Source organism: Equus przewalskii, chromosome 19, assembly GCF_037783145.1.
Source record: "Equus przewalskii isolate Varuska chromosome 19, EquPr2, whole genome shotgun sequence".
Taxonomy (NCBI): Eukaryota; Metazoa; Chordata; class Mammalia; order Perissodactyla; family Equidae; genus Equus; species Equus przewalskii.
In genome coordinates this window covers 19462690-19485560 of record NC_091849.1, presented here as the reverse complement: position 1 = coordinate 19485560, position 22871 = coordinate 19462690, and the positions used below count along the sequence as shown (strand labels likewise).

General features: G+C 37.9%; 1 protein-coding gene across 12 annotated transcripts in view; it reads right to left on the bottom strand.

The window, feature by feature from the left end:
• Positions 1 to 22871, bottom strand: part of CDKAL1 (CDK5 regulatory subunit associated protein 1 like 1) — a 610652-nt gene that overhangs the window by 441276 nt on the left and 146505 nt on the right. For all 12 annotated transcript variants that reach the window (XM_008518334.2, XM_008518335.2, XM_070584147.1 and 9 more), the window contains one exon: positions 17653 to 17749. In XM_008518334.2, the coding sequence (XP_008516556.1) occupies positions 17653 to 17749 (97 nt within the window). The remainder of the gene's footprint in view (positions 1 to 17652; positions 17750 to 22871) is intronic.

The window sequence follows — 22871 nt, the reverse complement described above, 5'->3', positions numbered from 1 at the left end:
GAGCTTCAAGAAAAAAGGCATAAAGTGACAATCCACACAAAAGGACATGCTGGTATTAAGGAGATCTACCCCAAATCCTATGCTGTATTATTTTAATACTGAAACCCCTTTTAATGAATTTCTACCACGTGCTTGCATACTGGGCTCAGGTCCATGGAATACAAAGTCAAGTAATAACAGCTCCTGCCCTGGACACCAGTGACTAAGGAGGACTTCCCAGGGTGCCATGGGAACACAGAGGAAAGGTAATCAAATCTGACTGAGTGATCGGGAACGCTTCTTAGAGAAACAAAGGTGACTCTTGAGGGATAAACAGGATGAAGATATGAGAAGCCCACTAAGGAGACTGAGTGAGAGCAGCTAGAGCTACAAGGAAAATGAAAAACAGCAAGGATTGTAGTCCAAGAAGCTAAAGGAAGAGAGAAAGTCAAGAAAGAATAGGTCATAAGTTAATATTACCTCTAGTTTAAAAATCCTCAGATTATCATTGTTTTACTACAGAAGAAATAGAAATAGAAAGAGGAAATAAAGTAATCCATAACATCTTCTACTCCTCAGATGAAATTACTCATAATAGTTTGATGAATAGATACCAAGACGTTTTCCAGTGGTAAACATTTATACAGTTCTGCAGTTTTTTCTTTTTTTCTTACAAATTATGAGGTAGATAGATAGATAATAGATAAAATACACCTGGCCCTAGTTTCTTTTTCTTTTTTTTTAAAGCTTGGCAGCTGAGCTAACCTGGTGCCCATCCCCTTCCCGGTCCCCTTCTCCATCTCCTCCTTCTTCTCCCCAAAGCCCTCCAGTACATAGTTGTATATTGTAGATGTAGCTTCTTCTGGCTGTGCTCTGTGGGACACCACCTCAGCATGGCTTGATGCGCACTGCTAGGTCCACATCCAGGATCCGAACTAGTGAAACCCTGGGCCACCAAACCAGAGTGCGCAAACTTAACCACTCGGCCACATGGCCAGCCCCCTTGATTCTTTTTCCTATGTATCATAAGCATATAGAAGTCTACTTCATTAATTTTATTAGCTGCCTAGTATCTCATGTAGAGATATACTATAATGAATTCATCCATTCCCCTACTGATAGACCTTTATGTCATTTCTAATCTTTCATTATTATAGAACAATGCTGCAATGAACTCAACTGAGACAGGAAACCTTTTAAAAGACTTTATTAAAAGTGGAAAAGCAAATCTCTTTAAAATATTCCTTTGGCATCAGTGTCTTCTAGGAAATAAGAAAAGACTTGTGAGAACACACTATCCAGCTCTGCCTTTGATCATTCAGCTCAGCACGACAGTAGCAGGAGCAATCATTATTGAGAAATTGCCAAAGCAAAGCAAATTTCAGAGAACGTTGGCTCTTTAGTTCCAAACAAACCTATCTAACTGTAGATGTGTCCACCTGGAACCACTGCAACCATCAGGTTCTAGTTTTATTAAGAGAGGCCATGTGGTTTCCTTACAGAATGCGATCAAAGCCAGGATAACAGAGAATTCAAAGAGGAGGAAGTAGCCAACAGTGTGAAATGCCACAGAGATAACAAGTAACATACAGACGAGAATGGGTATGCCTGATTTAACAGTGAGGGGGTCAACGAATCCAGGGAAAGCAGTGAGTTCAGTAGTAATAAGTTATAAATAAGAAAATGGTGGGGCCAGCCCAGTGGTGCAGTGGCTAAGTGCACACGTTCCGCTTCGGTGGCCTGGGGTTCGCCAGTTTGGATCCTGGGTGTGGACATGGTGCCACTTGGCAAGCCATGCTGTGGTAGGCGTCCCACATATAAAGTGGAGGAAGATGGGCACGGATGTTAGCTCAGGGCAAGCCTTCCTCAGGAAAAAAGAGGAGGGTTGGCAGCAGATATTAGCTCAGGGCTAATCTTCCACAAAAAAAAAAAAAAAGAAAGAAAGAAAAGAAAATGGTGACAGCTAATATAGACTTTGCCATTAGTGCCGTCGAGTCAATGCTGACTCCTAGTGACCTTGTGTACAGCAAAGCAGAACCCTGCCCAATCTTTTCATGCTATCTTCTCCCCTTTCAGTGCTGTATCAGACAATGCTCCACTGCTATTCATAGGGTTTTTACGGCCAATTTTTTCAAAAGTGGGTGGCCAGGTTCTTCTTCCTAGACTGTCTTAATCTGGAAGCTCTGCTGAAGTCTGTCCACCATGGGTGACCCTGCTATTTGAAATCCTGGTCGCATAGCTTTCAGCATCACAGCAACACGCAGCCACCACGGTATGACAACCGACAGATGACCGACAGGTAATGTGGTGCCCTGCCCGGGGAGACAAATCTGGGCTGAGGTGGTGAGAGCGCCAAATCTTAAGCACCAGACCACCAAATACAGACTAGTCTTACAAAAAGGTGGGTCAAAAGGGAAAGAAAAAGAGGACTCCTAGAAGTTAGAGGAAATTGAGTATACATGTGATGGTATATTTAACTATTTCTTTTTTGTTTTATGAAGTTTACATGCTGAGGTGAGAAAGGCCACCGAGAAAAAGGAGCTGAAGATAGAAGAAATAGTTGATGAAGTTCAGTCCCTCAGGAAGTAGAGAGGGTAAGATCCAAAAAACACGTAGAGACACAAGTCAAGAATGGGAGAGAGGCCAAGTCATCATCTTCTGAACAAGGGGTTAGGAGAAAAGCAGGGGACTAGATGGGAGTACCCTCATGAAAGTCAGAAAGGATGCTAAGTAAGTATCTCACCTGTTGGCCTCAACTCTCTCAGGGAAATAAGAAGCAAATTCATCTGCTATGAGTGAGAAAGCACACTGTTATACAAGAATAGGATGAATGTTTAAAATATCTGTTGTAAGTTTAACACCTGTTAAAAGAAGTGATGACTAGGGACACAAAAAAATGCCAGACAGTACTAGTTATCACAGTACTGTCTGGCCAAATAAGAGACTATGAATTTTTTTAACAATGCCTCCATGTATAGCTGTAATTTTTCTCAGGGCCCAGCAGTTCTTGAGTAGGAGCCAAACAGTTAGATAAATGGAGTGATGCAAGGTTTGTTCATTCCATCATTCATTCATTCATTCACTCATCATTTAGTGAACATCAAACATATATCAGGACGGCTCAAAGGGCTGGGGAAACAGAACTGAAGAGACTTATAGGATGAACCTGAAGAATATGGAAGAAAGTAAATTAACTATGCTTTTTGGATAAGACAAAGCTTAGGGAATAGGTCAGATAGGGAAAGAAGCAGAGCCAGAAAGTAGAAATGAAGTGGCTGGGGGTTGGGGGAAGGAAGGAAGATAGAAAAGGGAGGGTGAAAAAGGAGAGAGGAAAAAGGAGAAAAGAGGATAGGACGTTATAATCAGAGTCTGGATACAGGTATTTAGGATTTTTGAAGAATAGCAAGATCCAAGATCTGGTCATGAGAAAAAGTGGCTGAAACAGGATGAAGGTGATAACTACTGGAGTTGAGAAGTAAGAAAGTGAGAACTTACAGTGTTGGTGAGACATTACACATGGACACTCAGACAGCCAATGATATTAGAGACATGGGTAGGATAAGGAGGGAATAGTTGGTCAAATGTTTTAGAGAATGTGGGTGAATGAGAACGGTACCAGTTGAAGCTGGAAGACAGAGAATAAAAGGAGTACGATATGAGATAATCCAACAATGGATCCAAAACAAAAATGCTGTCCTATGCCATTGGAGATACAACAGCCCAAAGGGAGTCTTGTACCCAGTGCTGTAGCCCATGGACTGAATAAGACGCAGTAACCTTACAGAAGAGTAAGGGTAACATGTCGAGGAAACAGTCAAAAGGTTAAAAAGCTGGGGGTAAGCTAAAACTATAAAATTCTTAGAAGAAAATGGGGCCATAAATCTAGACGAACCTTGGATTAGACAATGGTTTCTTAGATATTACACCAAAAGCATGAGCAACAAAAGAAAAAAGATAAACTGGACATTATCAAAATTAAAACCCCTTGGTACAAAGGACACCATCAGAAAAGTAAGACGACAACATAGAAAACGGAAGAAAATTTTTGCAAATCATAAATTTGATAAGGGACTTCTATCTAGAATGTATAAATAACTCCTACAACTCAACAATAAAAAGACAAACCGGGGCTGGTCTGGTGGCACAGCGGTTAAGTTCGCACGTTCCGCTTCTCAGCGGCCCGGGGTTTGCCGGCAAACCTGGGTGTGGACATGGCACCACTTGGCACGCCATGCTGTGGTAGGTGTCCCACATATAAAGTAGAGAAAGATGGGCACGGATGTTAGCTCAGGGCCAGGCTTCCTCAGCAAAAAGAGGAGGACTGGCAGTAGTTAGCTCAGGGCTAATCTTCCTCAAAAAAAAAAAAAAGACAAACTATTTAAAAATGGGCAAAAGATCTGAATAGACAGTTCTCCAAGGAAGACATTCAAATGGCCAATAAGCACATGAAAAGATGTTCAACATCATTAGCCAAAAAGGGAATTTTAATCAAACCACAATGGAAGAGTGGGGAGTTATTCTTTAATGGGTACAGATTTTCTATTTGGAAAGATGAATCATTCTGGAGATGGATGATGAGATTGTTGCACAGCAGTGTGAATGGACTTAATGCCACTGAACCATACACTTAAAATCAGTTAAAATAGTAAATTTTATGTTAAGGATATTTTACCATAATGGGATACTACTTCAGACCCACTAGGATGGCTATAATCAAAAAGTCAGACAATAATAAGTGTGGACAAGGATATGTAGAAATTGGAACCCTGACACATTGCTAGTAAAAGTGCAGTAAGACGGTACAGTTGCTCTGGAAAACAGTCTGGCAGAGTCTCAAACAGTGAAACATAGTTACCATATGATCCAGGAATTCCAATCCGAAGTATACGCCCAACAGAAATGAAAACATATGTCCACACAAAAACTTGTACAGGCATGTTCATAGCAGCATTATTTCTAATAAGTAAAATGTAAAAACAACCCAAGTTTCATTAACTGATGAAGGGATAAACAAAAGTTGGTACAACCATATAACGAAATAGCATTAAACCATAAAGAAGAATAACATATTGACCTAAGCTAAGACATCATGCTCAGTGAAAGAAGCCAGACAAAAAAAGTCAAATACTGCATAATTCTATGTATATGAAATGGCCAGAAGAGGGAAATGTTCAGACATAAAGTAGATTAGCGATTGCCTATGATGGGTGGTGAAAGAAATGAGAGGGACTGCTAAGGAGTCCTGAGTTTCTTTCTGGAGTGATGAAAATATTCTGAAGTTGGTCGTGATGATCACATGACTCTGTGAACATATTAGAAACCATTGAATTACACACTTTAAATGGGATAACTGTATGGTGTGTGAATTACACCTCAAAAAAGCTGTTATTACAAAAAAACGTTGAAGGTGGTCAAATGTTCTAACGTCAAGGTCTGCAACTCAAGGGAAAACTGAGGAAATGTTCCAAATTAAAGGAGACTACAGAGACCTGATAATGAATGCAACTTTGGATCTGAGATTTTCCTTTTCCTATAAAGGACGTTACCGGGACAATTGGCAAGATTTGAATAAGGTCTGCACACTAACTCTAATACTGTTTCAATGTCAATTTCCTGATTTTTATAATTGTCCTACAGTGCTGTAAGAGAATATCCTTGCTTCTGAAATACAGGAACAGTCAGAAGTAAAGGAGCATCACCTCTGCATCTTACTCTCAAAAGGGATCAGAAAAGAATGTGCATATATAAAAAGAGAATGATAAGCAAACTTGTTAAAATATTAACACTTGCGGAATCTGGATAAAGAGAATATGGTAATTCTTTATATTTGCAACTTTTCCGTGAGTGTGAAATTATGTCAAAATAAAAGTTTAAGTATGTGTGTATGTATGTGTGTGTATTGAAGAAATAGCAATTTTCTTTTACCCTTAACGTCACACAAAATGTGATTGAATGTATACAGTTGAAAATACATTCTCTGGTTTTAAAAAAGTACTTGATTACATTTGCTTTTATGGCAGAGAAATGGATACCGCCTACACATGATAATTTAATCACTGAGTGGCGTGGGAGAACCCCAGGACTTTCAAAAGAATGGTCTAGCAAACTTTAAGAAAAAGAAAAGCATTTGATTACAAACAGGGCAGAAGTTCATTAAATGATTTAAAGAAAATATTGTCTCATTTCCATTTCTGGTAAGGTGGATATTGGAGGAAGCAGCGGGAGAAAATGAAAGAAACAAGGAGAGGCAGAAATAAAGGAAAGCAGAGTCAGGGGAGGGGTAGTTAAATGGAAGAGGGAGAAGTCAGGAGGCAAAAAAGCACAGGGTGGGAGGCAGGAAGAGAAGAAAAAACAATCATGAGCGAAAGAACACACTCAAGAGTCACATGGAGTAATGAAGAATATATTGAATTCATTCTGGGCAGAAAAGGAAAGCTGTTCTTAATTAATACTATAAATTGTAGCCCTGAATACACAAGAGCTTAGTCTCTGGCATATAATTCAAATAAAATAAATAAAACAGTATCTTGTGTCCTTCAGCCACTTAGTTATAAATATACAGGAAAAAAAGGACATGCAGTATGTTCTATTACTGACTCCATATGCTCTCGACAATGAAGAAAGGAGCTAGTGAATAAACAATTCATAAATAACATTAATGAGTCACTCTGCTGCAGAACTTTTAAAAGAAATCCATAAAAATATTGTATTCAGCTATTATGAACTACTCCAAATTTATAACTAAACATATATTGAAGCAACAAACCTATACAAAGCGCCTAAAGCAAATACAAGTGTTATTCCGAAATCGCCTAATTGTTTAGAGCAGTGCTACCCAATAGAACTTTCTACAATGATGGAAATGTTTATATGCTGTGCTGTCCAACATGGGAGCCACTAGCCACATGTAGTTACTGCAGACTTGAATTGTGGCTACTGTGACTGAGGAACTGAATTTTAATTTTCATTAATTTAAACAGTCACATATGGCTACTGGCTACCATACTGGAAAGTGCAGGTTTAGAGTACAGCTAAGCTAGCCACCCAGTTTGTGGTGATTTGTTATGACAGCCCTAGGAAACTAACACACAGCTCAAACACAATTTTGTCAATTAGGCTAAAAAAAGTCCAGTCAGGGAATAAGCTGATACCGTTCCGCAGTTAGAGGTTCTGCATTAGTATGCACTTCAAGTATCTTTTTTTTCTGAACAATCAGCGGGTAGATAAGTTAATGACCAGTAGTAACACAGCGATAGCTCACATTCCTTAAGCAATTACTATGTTCCAGGCTCTGTGCTAACACGTCACAGACACTATCACATTTAATCCTCATAACATGCCTAGGCAGTGGATACTACTGTTACTTCCAAGGCTGAGGGAACTGAGGCACAGGGCTATGCAGCTAAATTCTTGTCACATATTCTTAGTGGATATTATCCAGGAAAGGCACACAGGTGGCAGGCACATTTCATGAATTTCCCTTTTCCTATACGCCCAGAGGTCACTACTAAATGATCACAGAATGCTATCCAACTGAACCTGGACTTTCTAGAGACCCAGGCAACAACTATTCCTCCAAACTACCCCCCTGACAAATCACCACCAGTGTGCATGCATTCACTTCACAAATGTCTACTAAGCACCAACCAAGCCCTATGCATTGTTCTAGGAACTGGGGACATAAGGATGAAAAACACCAAGTCCCTTCTTCAGGGGTCTTACATTCTAGTTGTAGGAGACAAACCTGTAAACAACTGAAAACATTCATTTCCCATCATGACAGATCATATAAAGAAAATAAAATCTGGGGGTGGCAGGAGGTGGAGTTTGCTCCAGTGGTCCAGGTAATGCTCTTAACAGATAGCATTAATCCTAGGACCTGAACCACAAGACAGAAGCATCATTGTGAATCTCCAGGCAGAAAAGTACATACAAGGGCTGAGAGACAGAAATGATGGCGAATGAAGGGCAGACTGGTAGAAGATGAAGCCAGATAATTAGGGGAGGAAGATTATGTGAGACCTTGTAGCTCTTGCCATGTAGTTTAGATTTTATTCTACTTGCAAAAGTAAGTCTCTGGAGGGTTAACAGAACAATTTCAACAGCATTGCTCAGGCTAATCCTATTCAAAATGTGCAAAGACTATTCTTCTTCCCTTTTTTTTTTTTTTTTTGCTAAGGAAGATTAGCCCTGAACTAACATCTATGACCATCTTCCTCTATTTTTTGTATGTGGGACACCGCCACAGCATGGCTTGATGAGCAGTGCATAGGTCCGTGCCCAGGATCCAAAACTGCAAACCCAAGGCCACCGAAGGAAATCACATGAACTTAACCTCTATGCCACCAGGCCAGCCCCTAGCTCTCTTAATTTTGACTGTATATAAATACACTGGAACAACCTGTCATTATCATTCTAATTAAGAAGTATCAGACCAAAACTTTAAAACCACCTAAAAACTCTTAACCTTTAAAAGAAAATAGAAAAAAAAAGACTTCCTATCTCTGTTAAGAACTCTATTATAAAAAGTTTTTTCCATCAAATATATGTTCAAATTTTTCACTTTTACCATAATGGGATTTTGATCCAATAATCAGCATCTGACATAAGATTAAAGGCCAATATTGATTTCTCTATAAAAAATATTTTTCTCCTCAAAAATTTTTCTCCAAGCTGTTAAGAAAGTCCCTATCTCTATAAATGGTATTGGAAGAGAACTCAATTTCCAAATCTCTTAAGTTTGGGGAAGTCCATAGCAGTCACTAAGCTAAACTCTACTAGAAGAAAGATTTCTTGAATTCACAAGCCTGTGAACAAGTCTGCTAATGAGTTACACAAAAGAGCAACTGATGCTACATGTGGTTTAACTTTTGAACAAAACTTTATCTCCCAGTATATGTTTATCTCCTTTCATCTCTTCATTGAGAGAAATTCTTCCCCAATGGTAGAAATAGCCCTTTCATCAAAAATTATATGACACCACATCCCACACCCCACTAAAAGCATATTTTCTACCTGAATGGTACCAGTGAGTGACTAACACTGAGATAAAAATTACTAATTGAAAGATGAGGCCAAGCTACACAAATGCCAGCAAAATGAGTATCAGTATCAGGAACTTTTTCCTTTGAAACCCAATTAAAATAACTATAAAACTTTAGTGGGAAAAAAAGTCTTTCAGTAATTATAACAAAACTTAACATGCTAAATTAAACTATATAGAGAAACACTGTTTGAGACAGAATACTATAACCATATTAAATAACAGGGCATATTATAAAGTAAAAAATGATTTTTAAAGTGAGACTAAAGTTAAAAACAGAGTAATATCAGAACTAAAACAAAAATACACATTAGAGATGTAAAACATCAACCAATAAACAATGCTCTATGTAGTAGGCAGAATAATGGCCTCCCAAAGATGTTCAAGTTCTAATTCCCGAAATGTGAATATGTTACCTTGCAAGCAAATGGGTTTTGCAGACGTGATTAAGAGTAAGGACCTTGAGATGATGAGATTAACCTGGATTATCCAGATGGGCCCAATCTACTCACACAGTCCTTAAAAGCTGAGAATCTTTCCCAACTGTGGAGCGAGACAGGGGTGATGATAGAAGGGTCAGGGAGAATGGCATTGCTGACTTTAAAGATGAAAGGGGGCACAAGTCAAGGAATGTGGGTGGCCTCTAAAACCTGGAAAAGACAAGGGAAAGGACTCTCCCCTAGAGCCTCCAGAAAAGAATGCAGCCCTGTGAAGACCTTGATCTTAGTCCAGGAAAACCCAGGTCCGACTTCTCGACTCCAGAACCATAAGATAATAAATACGTGTAGTTTTAAGCAACTACGTTTGTGGTAATTTGTTCTAGGGCATACAAAACTAATACATTAATTAAGAAACAAACATATGATAGAGTTAGCATAATAAAAGAGGGAAAGAAAAGTTTAAAAATAAATACTGTTAGAATAACTGAGAACAATATGGAAAAGATTCAGTTAAATGCTCATCTTATAACTTAACAAACATTCACTCAACAAATATTTATTGGAGCCCGCCCGGTGGCCAGCATTGTAAACTGCCAATACATTGAAGAGTTGAATAAATCTTTTTCATACTTTAATAAAAGGTTTAAAACAGAGGGAGAGAGAGAGAGAAACAGATACTTTATCAGATCTGTTTCTAGATCCTGGGAACACATATCCTCAGTTTTGAAAGCACAGAAGAAATTATCTCCCCCCCAAAATTCCAAGTTTCTACTATATCAAAATTTTAAAAAGCAAGGAAAAACTATGATAAAAAGGAAGACTGGGGCCTGCCCGGTGGCGCAGCAGTTAAGGTCATACATTCCGCTTTGGTGGCCTGGGGTTCGCCGGTTTGGATCCCGGGTGTGGACATGGCACTGCGTGGCAAAAAAAGCCATGCTGTGGTAGGCGTCCCACATACAAGGTAGAGGAAGATGGGCATGGATGTTAGCTCATGGCCAGCCTTCCTCAGCAAAAAGAGGAGGATTGGCAGCAGTTAGCTCAGGGCTAATCTTCCTCAAAAAAATAAATAAACAAAAACTCTAAAAATTTAAAAAGTAGACAAATCTTTTCCTCACGTTAAAATAGGTTGATTTCCTACTGTTGAGTTGTAGGAGTCCTTCATATATTCTGGATTTCAATCCTCTAGGAGATCTGTTTTGCAAATATTTTCTCCCAGTCTGTGGCTTGACTTTACATTTTCTTAACAGCATCTTTTGAGGAGCAAAAGTACTTAATTTTGATGAAGTCCAATTTATCAATTTCTTTTCTTTCACACCAAAAGGAATAATTCTGTGTGCGTGTGCCCTATCTAAGAAATAGTTTCCTAACTCAAGGTCACCAAAAAGAGAGGAAGATGGTAAAAGATTTGAACACTTTACCAAAAATATATGGATGGCAAATAATTACACAAAAATACGCTCACCATCTTTAGTCAACAGAGAAAAGCAAATTAAAACCACAATGAGATACCACTACATACCCAGCACAGTTGCTAAAATTAAAACCAGCAGTACCAACTTTCGGTGAGGATGTGAAGAGACTGGAAGTGCTGGTGGAAAAGCAAAATGCACAGCTGTTCAGGAAAACACTTCGGGGCAGTTCCTCAAAGGGTTGAGCAGATCCTGACTGTACAACTGGGCAACACCATTCCTAGATGTTTACCCAAGAAAACGTAAACACAGCCACACAAAGACCTGGGAATGAATGTTTACAGACACTTTATCCTTAATAGGCCCAAAGTGGAAACAACACAAATTTCCATCAACTGCTAAATGGATAAACAAACTGTGGTCCATCCATACAGTGAAATAATTCCAGGCAATAAAAAGTACCAAACTATTAATGATCACAATAACGTGGATGGAACACTGACTGTATTACACCAAGTGAAAAAAGCAAGAAACAAAGTAACATATAACTCCATTTATATGACATTCTGAAAAAGGCAACACTACAGGGACAGAAATCAGAACAATAGTTGCCAAGGACTGTGTGTTTGGTGGGGCCAAGAGGTTGACTACAAAAGGACACAAAGGAACTTTTTAGTGAAATGGAAATGTTCTAAATCTTGATTGTGGTGGTGTTTACACAAGAATATACATTTGTCAAAATTCGTCAAAGGTGAATTTCACTGTATGTTAATTCTACCTCAACAAATCTGACTTAAAATAAGAAAAGAGGTAAGTATCGATAACATATAAGAAAATAATTAACAGATAAAGAATGAATAAAAGACATATAGAAATAACCACTGGATTACACAGCTTCTAACCCTAACCTTTTCATACTGCCTTACCCGCCCCCAGCCCTCCCCTAGATTTTCACCCTCAACTGCTGAGTCTCACTTAAGCCTCCCAGCGAATGCAGACTCCTTCTCTCTACTCTCACTACCCTACTTATCACTCATCTGCACTACTCCAAACTACACCTCTTAACACTAAAGTTACTCTCTCCAAGTTACACTCAAGTCAGCACACACTTCTTGCTAATTCTTCCCCCTTCTCGGCACCCTTAAGCTTTTCCTCAGCTATGTTGTTGCTTCTCCTTGAAAGCCCTTTCTCCATTCATCAAACCACTACAAAGCCTTTGAAGCCCAAGTCAAGGATGGCTCTATCCTCTGTGTACCCACATACTTTATCCCTATGCACATTTATCATGATTATTTGTGCCTTTCTTCAGATTTCACAGTCTAGGGAAAAGACACATTTTATTCAGTTCTGTATCTCTAGCAAACAGTTTCATTCCAGGCACATAATTGTGCTCAATGTTGATTCTACTAGTAACTGAATTAAATAATTATAATAAAAAAGCTAATACAGAGCACTACTTGCCAGGTGCCAGGCTAAGCACATTACATGTATTAACTGATTTAATCCTTACAAAACTCAGAGTTAGATTCTATTATCTCCAGTCTACAGATGAAGAAACTGAGGCACAGAGAGGTTAACTAACCTGTACAAAGTCACACAGCTAGTAAGTGGTACAGCAGGGATATGACCTACACAATCTAGTTCTCGAATGCATGCTCTTAACTACTATGATACACTACTTTTTTATAATTCAATAAGTGAAAAATGTGTACACATATGGGTAAAATTAAAAGAGGCCATGAAAACAACAGGTAGGGAAAGGTACAAACATGAATGGGCTTTTAAATTTACATGTCATTCTGTTACAGTACTGCTTTTTTGATAATTAAAGGTAAAAAAACAGAATATGACAAGAAGAAATATTAGAAGACATGAAGTAGAGACAAAAAGGAGGAAACAGTTTCTCAAGCTTTGCTCTCAATATCAATGCCACTGTTACCGTGACATTGTTCCACTCCATTAATTTATTTACCTTTTGCAATATGGTACGTGATAGAAATATTCTCAAATATAGCCTCTTTCAAATGCCGCTTTATTTATACACATAATTTTCAGAATTAACGTGTTCACATTTGAAATAGCATGCCGTTCGACTTCTCAGGATTAGAGCAGTCGCCTGAAAAGACGTTTAAACCACTGCAAATCACCCTGGTAGTCGTCCCATAGACGAGCAGACACCTGTGTTAAACCACATTTTTGTTCAGCTCTCCAAAGAAAGTGTGCACCTGCCTGCAGGGCTCACAGCTGGCACATCAGGAAGTTTTGTCATTTACACATTTTCAACATCAAATTATATCTTCTGCTGTGAATTAAATGTTTTTAAACGTTACAACTTGTGTATTAATTCAAAGTTTATTTAGGATTTCTAGAGATATCATACAAAGACAAGCCTAATGAATCAACACCAAGACCAAGTTCAAGTGCAGTCCTTGTTTATTAGTACAGAAAAACTACACCCAAAGTACAATTTTGTAAACATGCTTTCTTGTAACAGAGTAAAAACTAATAACTATCATGCCATGAAAAATGGCTTCTGCAATAATCGAAAAATAACACTACCTTTAGAAGAACTCAAGCAAATAAATGTGATTTCTCCTCTCTATCCCTAACACACCTCCTAACTGATGGACACAAAATGTATTTCCATCTGAGCCTTACAGAGAAATTCCTAATTCATCAATCTCCCTATGTTCTATGGGCCCATGCCACCACCTTCTCCAGGAGGCTGGAGACGTTCTAGGCTCAAACCAGATGCCTCTCCCCAAGAACTGGAATGTAAACTCTATGAGGACAGGGATCTTTGATGATTTTATATACTGCTGCATTCCTAGCACCTGGAACAGAATAGCTATATACTAGGTACTCGGTAAGTACTTGCTGAATTGAAGAAAGAATGACGTGGCAGCCCCAGGATTTGAAGCCAAGCTTTCTGAGTCCTAAAGTCTACTGTTATTCTTTTCTACCAGACTTTGACAGAGAACATCTTGCTTTCTAGATGACTAAAAGAAACTTTCCTGCCAACAAATGAACTAAAGAGAAGGAAAGTAGCATTCAATAGGTATAGTCACAAGATCTTGGAACTACCTACAGCTAGACGCAGAGTGATCAATGTTAATAAATAATAGCAGTGACTAAAAAAAAGAGAGAAATGAAACTTTTCACTGTAAGGTAAAATGTTTCAAGACCTCGAAAAAATAAAACAGATTTTGATTCTGTACTGGTTACCTATAAATACATACATTCTAGATATAAAATATAAATTTCACTTAATCATGCTAGGAAAAAAGTTTTGGTTAAAAAGAGATCTTTTTATCCAAGACACACAGGTTTTCAAATGTGTTCTCTCTCCTCTCCTAATGCAAAAAAATTTAGACAGCTTTGCATTCCAGGATGAGAGAAGTTAGAGCTTACTGCCACCAAAGCCAGCTCCCTGGACCCAGAGGTGGAAAGGTTTTAATTCTGGTTTTTATATTCTATTATTTTATTTCTGTGCATCACCACACAAATAATATTAATCACAACTAGATAGTTTCAGAAGACAGTAAGACAGATGAAGATAAAAGGCCCAGGGGTCAAATCATCAATTACTGTGTGCCTTCACCACACTGCTCTCTCTGATTACGAAAGCAAATTAAATGCCCCATTTCTGAAGGCTGATATTGATGGAAATTAACACGTTACGACGGTAGTACGATCCTTCTCAATGTCACCCCACGTACTCCATGAGGACTTGCAAACATGGGATAGTGCATTTTTCTAACTCAGATGTGCAGGAAGTAGCTCGCTCACCCACTAATCCCCGCCTAAAGGCAGTTTTTCATTTCAATCACTTGGTCAGTAGAATTGACACATCCTCCCTGTATTGTGGGGTGACCCAGACAAATCCTAGCAGGCGGTAAAAGCACAGGACACAGGGACAACTGTTCTTCTTCCACCTCGATTAACGCCCTCCACCACAGAAATTCTCTAAGGGATATTCTGTGAGGGAAGAGCAGTTTCCCTCAGTCTGTAAATCAATTGTGCACTACAATTTCAAACATTCTCCTAAAAATAGTTTCCCAAGTCACTGAATTCAAACATCTTCCTATATTTTTTACACTTCAGAATTGTTCTTTTCTTTGTTATAAACCAATATAAATTCACTTCTTTATTTCACTGTAACTCACTATATTTTGGAAGGTTTCTGATTCTGTGGCAATTCTAATAATTCTATTCAGAAATAGGTCTCCCAAACACCAATTACAGATGATTTTGGTTTCCTACTCCAATTTCTTTTAAATTTTAGGTTCTGCAGACACACTTTCTTTTTTTTGTTTCTTTTTTTTGAGGAAGATTAGCCCTGAGCTAACTACTGCCAGTCTTCCTCTTTTTGCTGAGGAAGCGTGGCCCTGAGCTAACATCGTGCCCATCTTCCTCTACTTTATATGCGGGACGCCTACCACAGCACGGCGTGACAAGCGGTGCCATGTCCGCACCCAGGATCCGAACCGGCGAACCCCGGGCCGCTGAGATGTGGAACGTGCGCACTTAACGCTGTGCCACCGGGCCAGCCCCCAGATATACTTTCAAATATAGAAGGAGTCAGTTATGATAAATGTCATATAGCTACCACAGAAAAAAAGGCTCTATAAAATGATGTTGACAAAGAATCATCCTATAGTTTAATAATAATACTCAATGCTGACAATATAATCAAATTACAGCTCAAACATTGTTACTGATAGTGTGATTCTACTTTTTGAAACTTTTCACAATATACTGATCTTACATTAAAATAAAAAGCCCTCTGTGGGCATTAATGTATTATACAGATATTTCCTAAAACAAAATATTTATATCCAACATTTAAGAATAGTTAGGTAAATTATAGTATATCCTTCAAATAGAATATTAATGCCGGATTTAAAATGGTTCAAAAAATCATGGAATAAAAGATCATGGAAAAAGAAGGACACAAAATTGTTTGGAGATTACAATTAAGTAAAATATGCAAAAGTTAAAAGTCTGAAGGGGATAAGCAAAGTTATAATTATTGTTAGGGTGATGGAATTATGAATTTTCATTCTATTCACTTTTTAAAACGTGTTCTTAAGTTATTTATCCAATTATAAGGGAGCAAAATAAAGCAAATCTAAAGAATTTTAATGGCAATAAAATGAGACAGAACAAAATGGGGAAAAAAATGTTTATTTGCCATATCCATGGGTTTTTATCATTCCTGAAAATCATCCCACCTTACAGCACTGGACGTCCCCCTTATGCCATCTTGAGAACCTCCCCGACATCCTGACACATGAAGCCCGTCCCTGCACACAGTGGAGTTCAGGAAGACAGTACCAGGAGGTACTCAGAGGAGGGGCTTTGGCCATACTAAGGAAATTCTACTATTCCAGTAACTTAATTCTTCAAGATGAAATCAAAGATGAATCCCAAGGTTGTACCACATTCCATCTCTAAAACAGAATTCTAACAAGTTTCCTATTTCCCTAACACAGCAGGATTATGTTTATGCAGAAAGAAAGTCTGACATGAAAAGATAACTCAGGAGTCCATATTCATTTCACTCCTTAAACCAAGAGAAATCAAAATGTAAACAGACAAATGGGGAAAACAAAATAAAGTTCCCAAACATTCAGGTTCTGTTTGTTTAATACGAGAATGTTTGTTCAAAGATTATTAAATTTGCTAGTGGGGCAAGGACTTCACAGCAGAAAACAAGTTCATCACACTGAGTAGACAGTATAAGAACCTGTCAGTAGTACCTCAAATAAGGAAAAATCCAACCAATCTCAATCCAGGTGCCAATTATTCATATAAGTTTTTCTATGAACATAAAATATTTATATATTTTTTTAAAAAATTAATACAGCCTCTTTTAAAAAAGATCGTTACTGAGTATACTGAATACAGCATTAAAAGAATGGCAGGAAGGATGAAGCATCACCATTTGGTCAACAAACACGGACTGAATGCCAACTACCTTTGGGCATTTTGTGAACAGTGATGGCCACAAAGAATAAGAGAGACAGTAGACAGTACTCCCCTAACTTCACAGACCCTACTGCCCCACAGAGAAAAATGCATACCAACAACAAAAATACAATAGGAAGATTCCTTCATTCAGTCAGTCACCAAACATTAGTAGTGCCAGTTTATGTCAGGCATTGTGGAAAACGCTGGAGAAACACGGTGACAGTTTTTAAAAAAACTGAAAAGTTGTCATTGTGAAGCTAATAATTTAAATAGAGAGGTGGCCTTTACTCAAAAAATCATTAAGTTAACCCCAAAATCACAACTCTGAAATGCTGGGAAAGCAAATGACGGGTGACTGCACAGTAAGCAAAGGGAACCCAGGGACAAGATTACTGAGGACTGCACAGAGCAGTCGGAGAAGGCTTTACACAATGGGTCATGTTGGAGCCAAGAGCTGGGGGATGGGTATAAGAGAAGGGGGGCATTCCAAAAAAGGCTTCTATGTACTATGATATCACAAGATATGGTGCTGGATGGGCAAAGACCATGTTATTATTAAGGAACTTAAATCCCATACTATGGTTTCTTATTGTGTATTTTTTTTTTTAAAAATGAGAGAACCTAGAACACGTTTTGGTGCTAGGTTGAAAAAGTTACAAAGACGTGACAAAGTTTCAGTGGCAATAGGGAAGTATGTTGAGGACAGCTGTAAGTGTAACACTGCTTGTAAATAATAAAATAAAATATGGAGCTATTACGTGTCTTAACAATGCAAGGTTTTCTTTTTTCCCAGCAAGTACAAGCTTACCCCTATGATACTCAGTCCTTTAAGGTAGTCTTGACGAGGCTGGGCTTGAGGAACGCATCCAGCTAGCACTATTTTCTTATTTTCCTCTTGAGCTTTTCTAAAAGATTGAAGAGAAAACAGTGTGAATTCTTTTGCTCACAAGTGCACCCTTGGACACTGATGTTAGTGCATGTAAGTTCTCCAAATAATAACAAGCACATCTAGCATGAAACTGGATTTTCTTACAACTGCTTAAAGAAAACATATTATAATAAGACCTCTGAACTACATGTGTATTTATCATACCATTAAAGAACACAAGAGCAGTCCAATCTGATGTTTTTCATTTGTGTCTCATTATAAAACAAAAAAAAATTACTTATACAAAACTCTCAAGGATATAAATCATTCTTGAAAACCATGTTTTCCAGATAGACAAGTTGGCCATTCAAATAAGTTATTTATTTTTAAGTATTAATGAAAATTAATTCCTAGTCTTTTGTCCAGTATAAAAATAAAATATGCTTTATAAAAATATCGAACAGAAAAGTGAGAAATAGACGGTCTAATACCCGCTATCCTGAGAATTCACATATCTCCCCAGTTCTGCTCCCCAGAGACTGTCAACGGTTATAGACTGCCTATGCTTACTTCCAGACCAGCCCTCACACATGCAAGTGTAACGTGTAAATAGACCTGTGTCCACTATTCATACGCAAAGGTGAAACTACGTTTTGTTTTACAACTTCCATCCAATACATCTTATATCTTTTCTTTCATGTCTTTACCTAAAGATCAACCTCATCCTTTTTAAACATCACAATGTGAATATGCTATAGCTTAACTATTCTTGTTCTGACAGGCATTTATGTTATTGCCAATTTTTCACTATTACAAATAGTTTTACAGTGAACATGAATATATGTGTGCATACATAAACATATATATATGTACACATCTATGTGGATGGATGGATAGACAGTTATATTTGAATATCTGAAAAAGTATTTCTGGATTATGGAAACCTAGACGTGAAATTTATGCAAAGTTGTCTATTTCCCCAGCATAAATTCTAAGAAGTAGAAATGCTCATTCAAATACGTCTGGCTATTCATTAAGCATTTCTTTACTTACGAGGGAGTTGGGCTTTCTTTTATGAGTCTCACTCACTCATCCGGGCACCCATGTATGTGCTAGAAGACAGTGGTAAACTGAGCAAAGCTGATATCTTTTCCTAGAAACTATTTATCCTTTGCCCATTTTAAAATTAAATTTTCAAGTCTTCAATTCTTTTTCAAGTATGTGGGTTTTGGGATATTGTGATGCTTTGTTTACTTTTTTTCCTGAATGCTCAGGAACTGTGTTTTACACACCAGACTGTGTTTCTGGTCCCCTGGCAATCTCTAGGTTTCTGAAATCAAATGAGGGAGCTCAGGGTATCAGCAGCCCAGCTTGTGGACATGCAACTCTTAGACTATACCACTATGAAGTGAAAGTCTCTACACCTGACACAATTTTTTGTTTTCGTCAACTTTTTCTGGAGTACAAATTCAGAACAAGAAGCCAAAAAAAAAGGGGGGGGTATTAACAGAACTAGCTATTTGTGATCTACAGCCACATCAAAACCTCTGGGAAGTGTGCAGAGAATGATTAAATGAACAAATAGGCAGAGTATAAAATACTACTTTAACAGCACCTGCAAGTGTTTCATTTCAATAACTTAGAGTACTTTGGCATAATTTTTCCACTTGGAATCCTGAAAAGACTTGTTAACAAGTTTTAACAAGAATCAAAAAAATCTGACTTTGGTGGATTGCTTAACATATCCAAGAGAATTACTGCCTCCCTCTGCCGCCTGGTTTTCCTTCTTATCAGTACCAAGCACATCATTGCACAGAAACAGTTTTCTTGTAGTAAATGTGAAATACCTTATCAAACGAAAAAGATCTTTCCATTTACATTAACAATCTATACAAGGAAGTAACATCTGGTTCCCTCAAGAACTTTAGCTATAACACCTAGAATCACTGCCAAACATCCAAGAGAGTCTGTGAGGTCACCAATAATTAAAACCAAATTAAAAAGCCTGCTTCCTACAATGCGATTCAATTACCTAATTATTAAGGACATCTAAGACACGATAGGGAGTGTTTAAGGGAACACAGTAAAGAGGAAGATATGTGCCTTGCACTCAACAAGCTTATGGTTTATCATGGATGGGATGTCAAACAACATTAACACAGCATCAAGTAAAACGCCCTGAGTGACAGAAAGCTGCACAGGCAACATACAGAGGGAAAAGGAATACGCAGACAAAAAAAGCTTCATGAAGTGTGGGAGGATTTTAAGGGCAGACAGTAGCAGAAGAGGGTGGAAATCGAGGCAGAGAAAGCTCCAGGCAGTTGTTACAGTATGGACAAAGACAAGAAAGTAGGAGGAAAGTATTTCATTATTGAGAGAATTTCTGTCTAAGGGAGACTAATAGGGCTTATATTGTGGAAGGAGCCTTAAGAAAGACGGTGGAGAGCCTCTAATTTAGTGGGCAATGGGGAAACCTCTTAAGTTTCGGTGGCAGAGTAGACATAGAGTGGAGCTAAACTTTGAGAACATGACACTGATGGTAAGGTGTAAAATGAAGTACAAGGGGGAAAAGAAACCAAGAGGTGGGAAATTAACTTAAAACACCCTAGGCAAAAGGATGTGAGGACCTGAATGCATGTGGAAGATGCAAAAAAAGAAAGAATTTTTTTTTTTTTTGAGAAAGATCAGCCCTGAGCTAACTACTGCCAATCTTCCTCCTTTTGCTGAGGAAGACTGGCCCTGAGGTAACATCCATGCCATCTTCCTCTATTTTATACATGGGATGCCTGCCACAGCATGGCTTTTGCCAAGCGGTACCATGTCCGCACCCGGGATCCGAACCAGCTAACCCCGGGCCACCGAGAAGCGGAACGTGCGCACTTAACTGCTGCACCACCAGGCCAGCCCCAAAAGAAAGAAATTTAAAGAAAAGAAGATTGGTTCTCTTGCTAGACTATACTTGAGGAAAATCCCAAGGAGGAATCAAAGGTGATGCCAAGGTTTTGAGCCTAAGAGAGATCAACAAACACCTACTCTAAAGGGCTAGACGGTAAATACTTTAGCTTTGCTCCTCACAAGTCTCTGCTGCAGCTACGTAACCTGGCCACCTTAGCGCAAAAGCAAGTATATACACTACTTAAACAAACGTGTGTGTGTGTGTTTTCCAATAAAGCTTCATTTACAAAAATAGGGAGCAAGTCAGATTTGGTCAAAAAGAGAACCTGGCTGAGTATTGGAATAGAAGGTAACAAATTCACATAGGACACACTAAATCTGAAGTTCCCTGAATGCCCTTGAAGTCTCCGGAAATTCAAGTCAGCCAGCTGGGAATGAAGCGGGGAGTAGACTTTGGAAATGTACTCCAAAGTGACAGCTGATGACAGTGAATACAGCAGTCCCAAAGGGTGTGGCGAGAATCCAAATGAATAGAAAAATTTCCACAGGATAAAAATAATAGTGTGGAAAACAAAAAAGAGGTAAAATCATCACCAAAAACAATATCATAACAACAATAATAATCATGGTTAGCACTTACATGGTACTTCATCAAATTAACCATTATGTAGTTAGTTATGCAACAAATCTGAAAACAGTACAGCCAATATGTATACCAACCCAGGGAAAACGTTCTGGTGACATTATAAACACTGGGTCAGGTTGTGAAAGAGTCCACGGCTGATTTTAAGGGAGTAAGCAGAACACCAGAGAATTAAGAGGAAAAGTTCAAAACAGAGATGCTTAATCAAGTAATTTATTCAAAACATTATTTCAGGCTTTTATTGAATTTGGTTTTAAAATGTTAGGGTACACCAAAACTATAATCTAAGCCAAAAACCATAGCCCAGTTATGGAATATTAACGCCACACTTCACATGTGATCAAATAAAGTAGGACAAGTTTTAATGCAATTTCTCAGAGTATTTTTGTTCTAAACCTTCCCTTCTTACATGCTATTCTTTTTGTTTAGTGAGTTTTGTTCAGATTAATAAAAGCCTAAAAAAATTTCTTTAGAAACATACCCAGTAGAGTTATATTTCAAAAAGCTTTTATCCTTCAAAGTACGAATGTTCATAGGATAGTACCTTAAGAAACTTTAAAATAGTATGAATTTCTATGTCTTCATTTTAGATAGCCTTGAAATGCTAATTAAAATGAAAATTGAATGTAAAGTTAATTCAATATCATTCATATTTTCTTGAAACATATTTCTAAATCAAAATAGAGACGCATCCTTGTCTAAAGCATTAACTTGAGTAATACAGAATACATAAAGAAATCTTTCCCTCTTTTCTGCCAAGCACCAAATGCAAGAAATACTTTGCACAGAATCTTAAAATTCACAAAATCATAGAAAATATATGCAGATGACATAATATCATCTCCCTTATTTCACAGATGAGAAAATTGAGATTCAAGAAGATGTAATGATTGAGGCCCAAAGTTCCACACTCTGAGTTAGTGCTGGAGCCGGGATGAGCATCCAAGATCTCCTGGTTTCTCAAATACTATATTTCAGAACATAAATCAAACGAGTTTGACTGTGTAATAACAATGGAACAAACATTTCTTGATTAAAACAACATAGAAGTTTACAGAGATTATAATACATCGAATGTCTTTAAAGTATAAACACAGTATTTGATAGTTCTTGTTTCCCTGAGTCTTGTGAACAAAATAATAGTCTAATATGGTTGTACCGAGAAAAGCACAGTTCTCAACAAGCAGGAAATGTCGCTTCTTTCATTTCTCTTATTTCTTATATCTCCCCTGCAAATTGATGTTTAATCTATATAAAAATATTCATAATGTCAGTCTTCAACCAAAATTTTCTTTCATGAAAAAGTGTTTCCTAAATGAATCTTTTTTTTGATTTCTAATGCATACTGACACACTCATAAAAACTCTTCCTCACAACAGCACTGGAAAGAGAGTGAAATCAATCTGTTTCTGTACAAAGCAAGCAGGCTCTTTACTACTCTGCATGTGAGGATTCTCTGCATTCAAACAGTCAAGTGAGAGAACATCTATTTTAAGTATTTACATGGGGGCATGTAGCCACGTGAAACAAATAAAAACATCTCAGCAAACAATGTAAGAGAAAACAACAAAAGATCGATGCTTGTGAAATACCTTAATAACCATGATGCCTTTCCTAAATT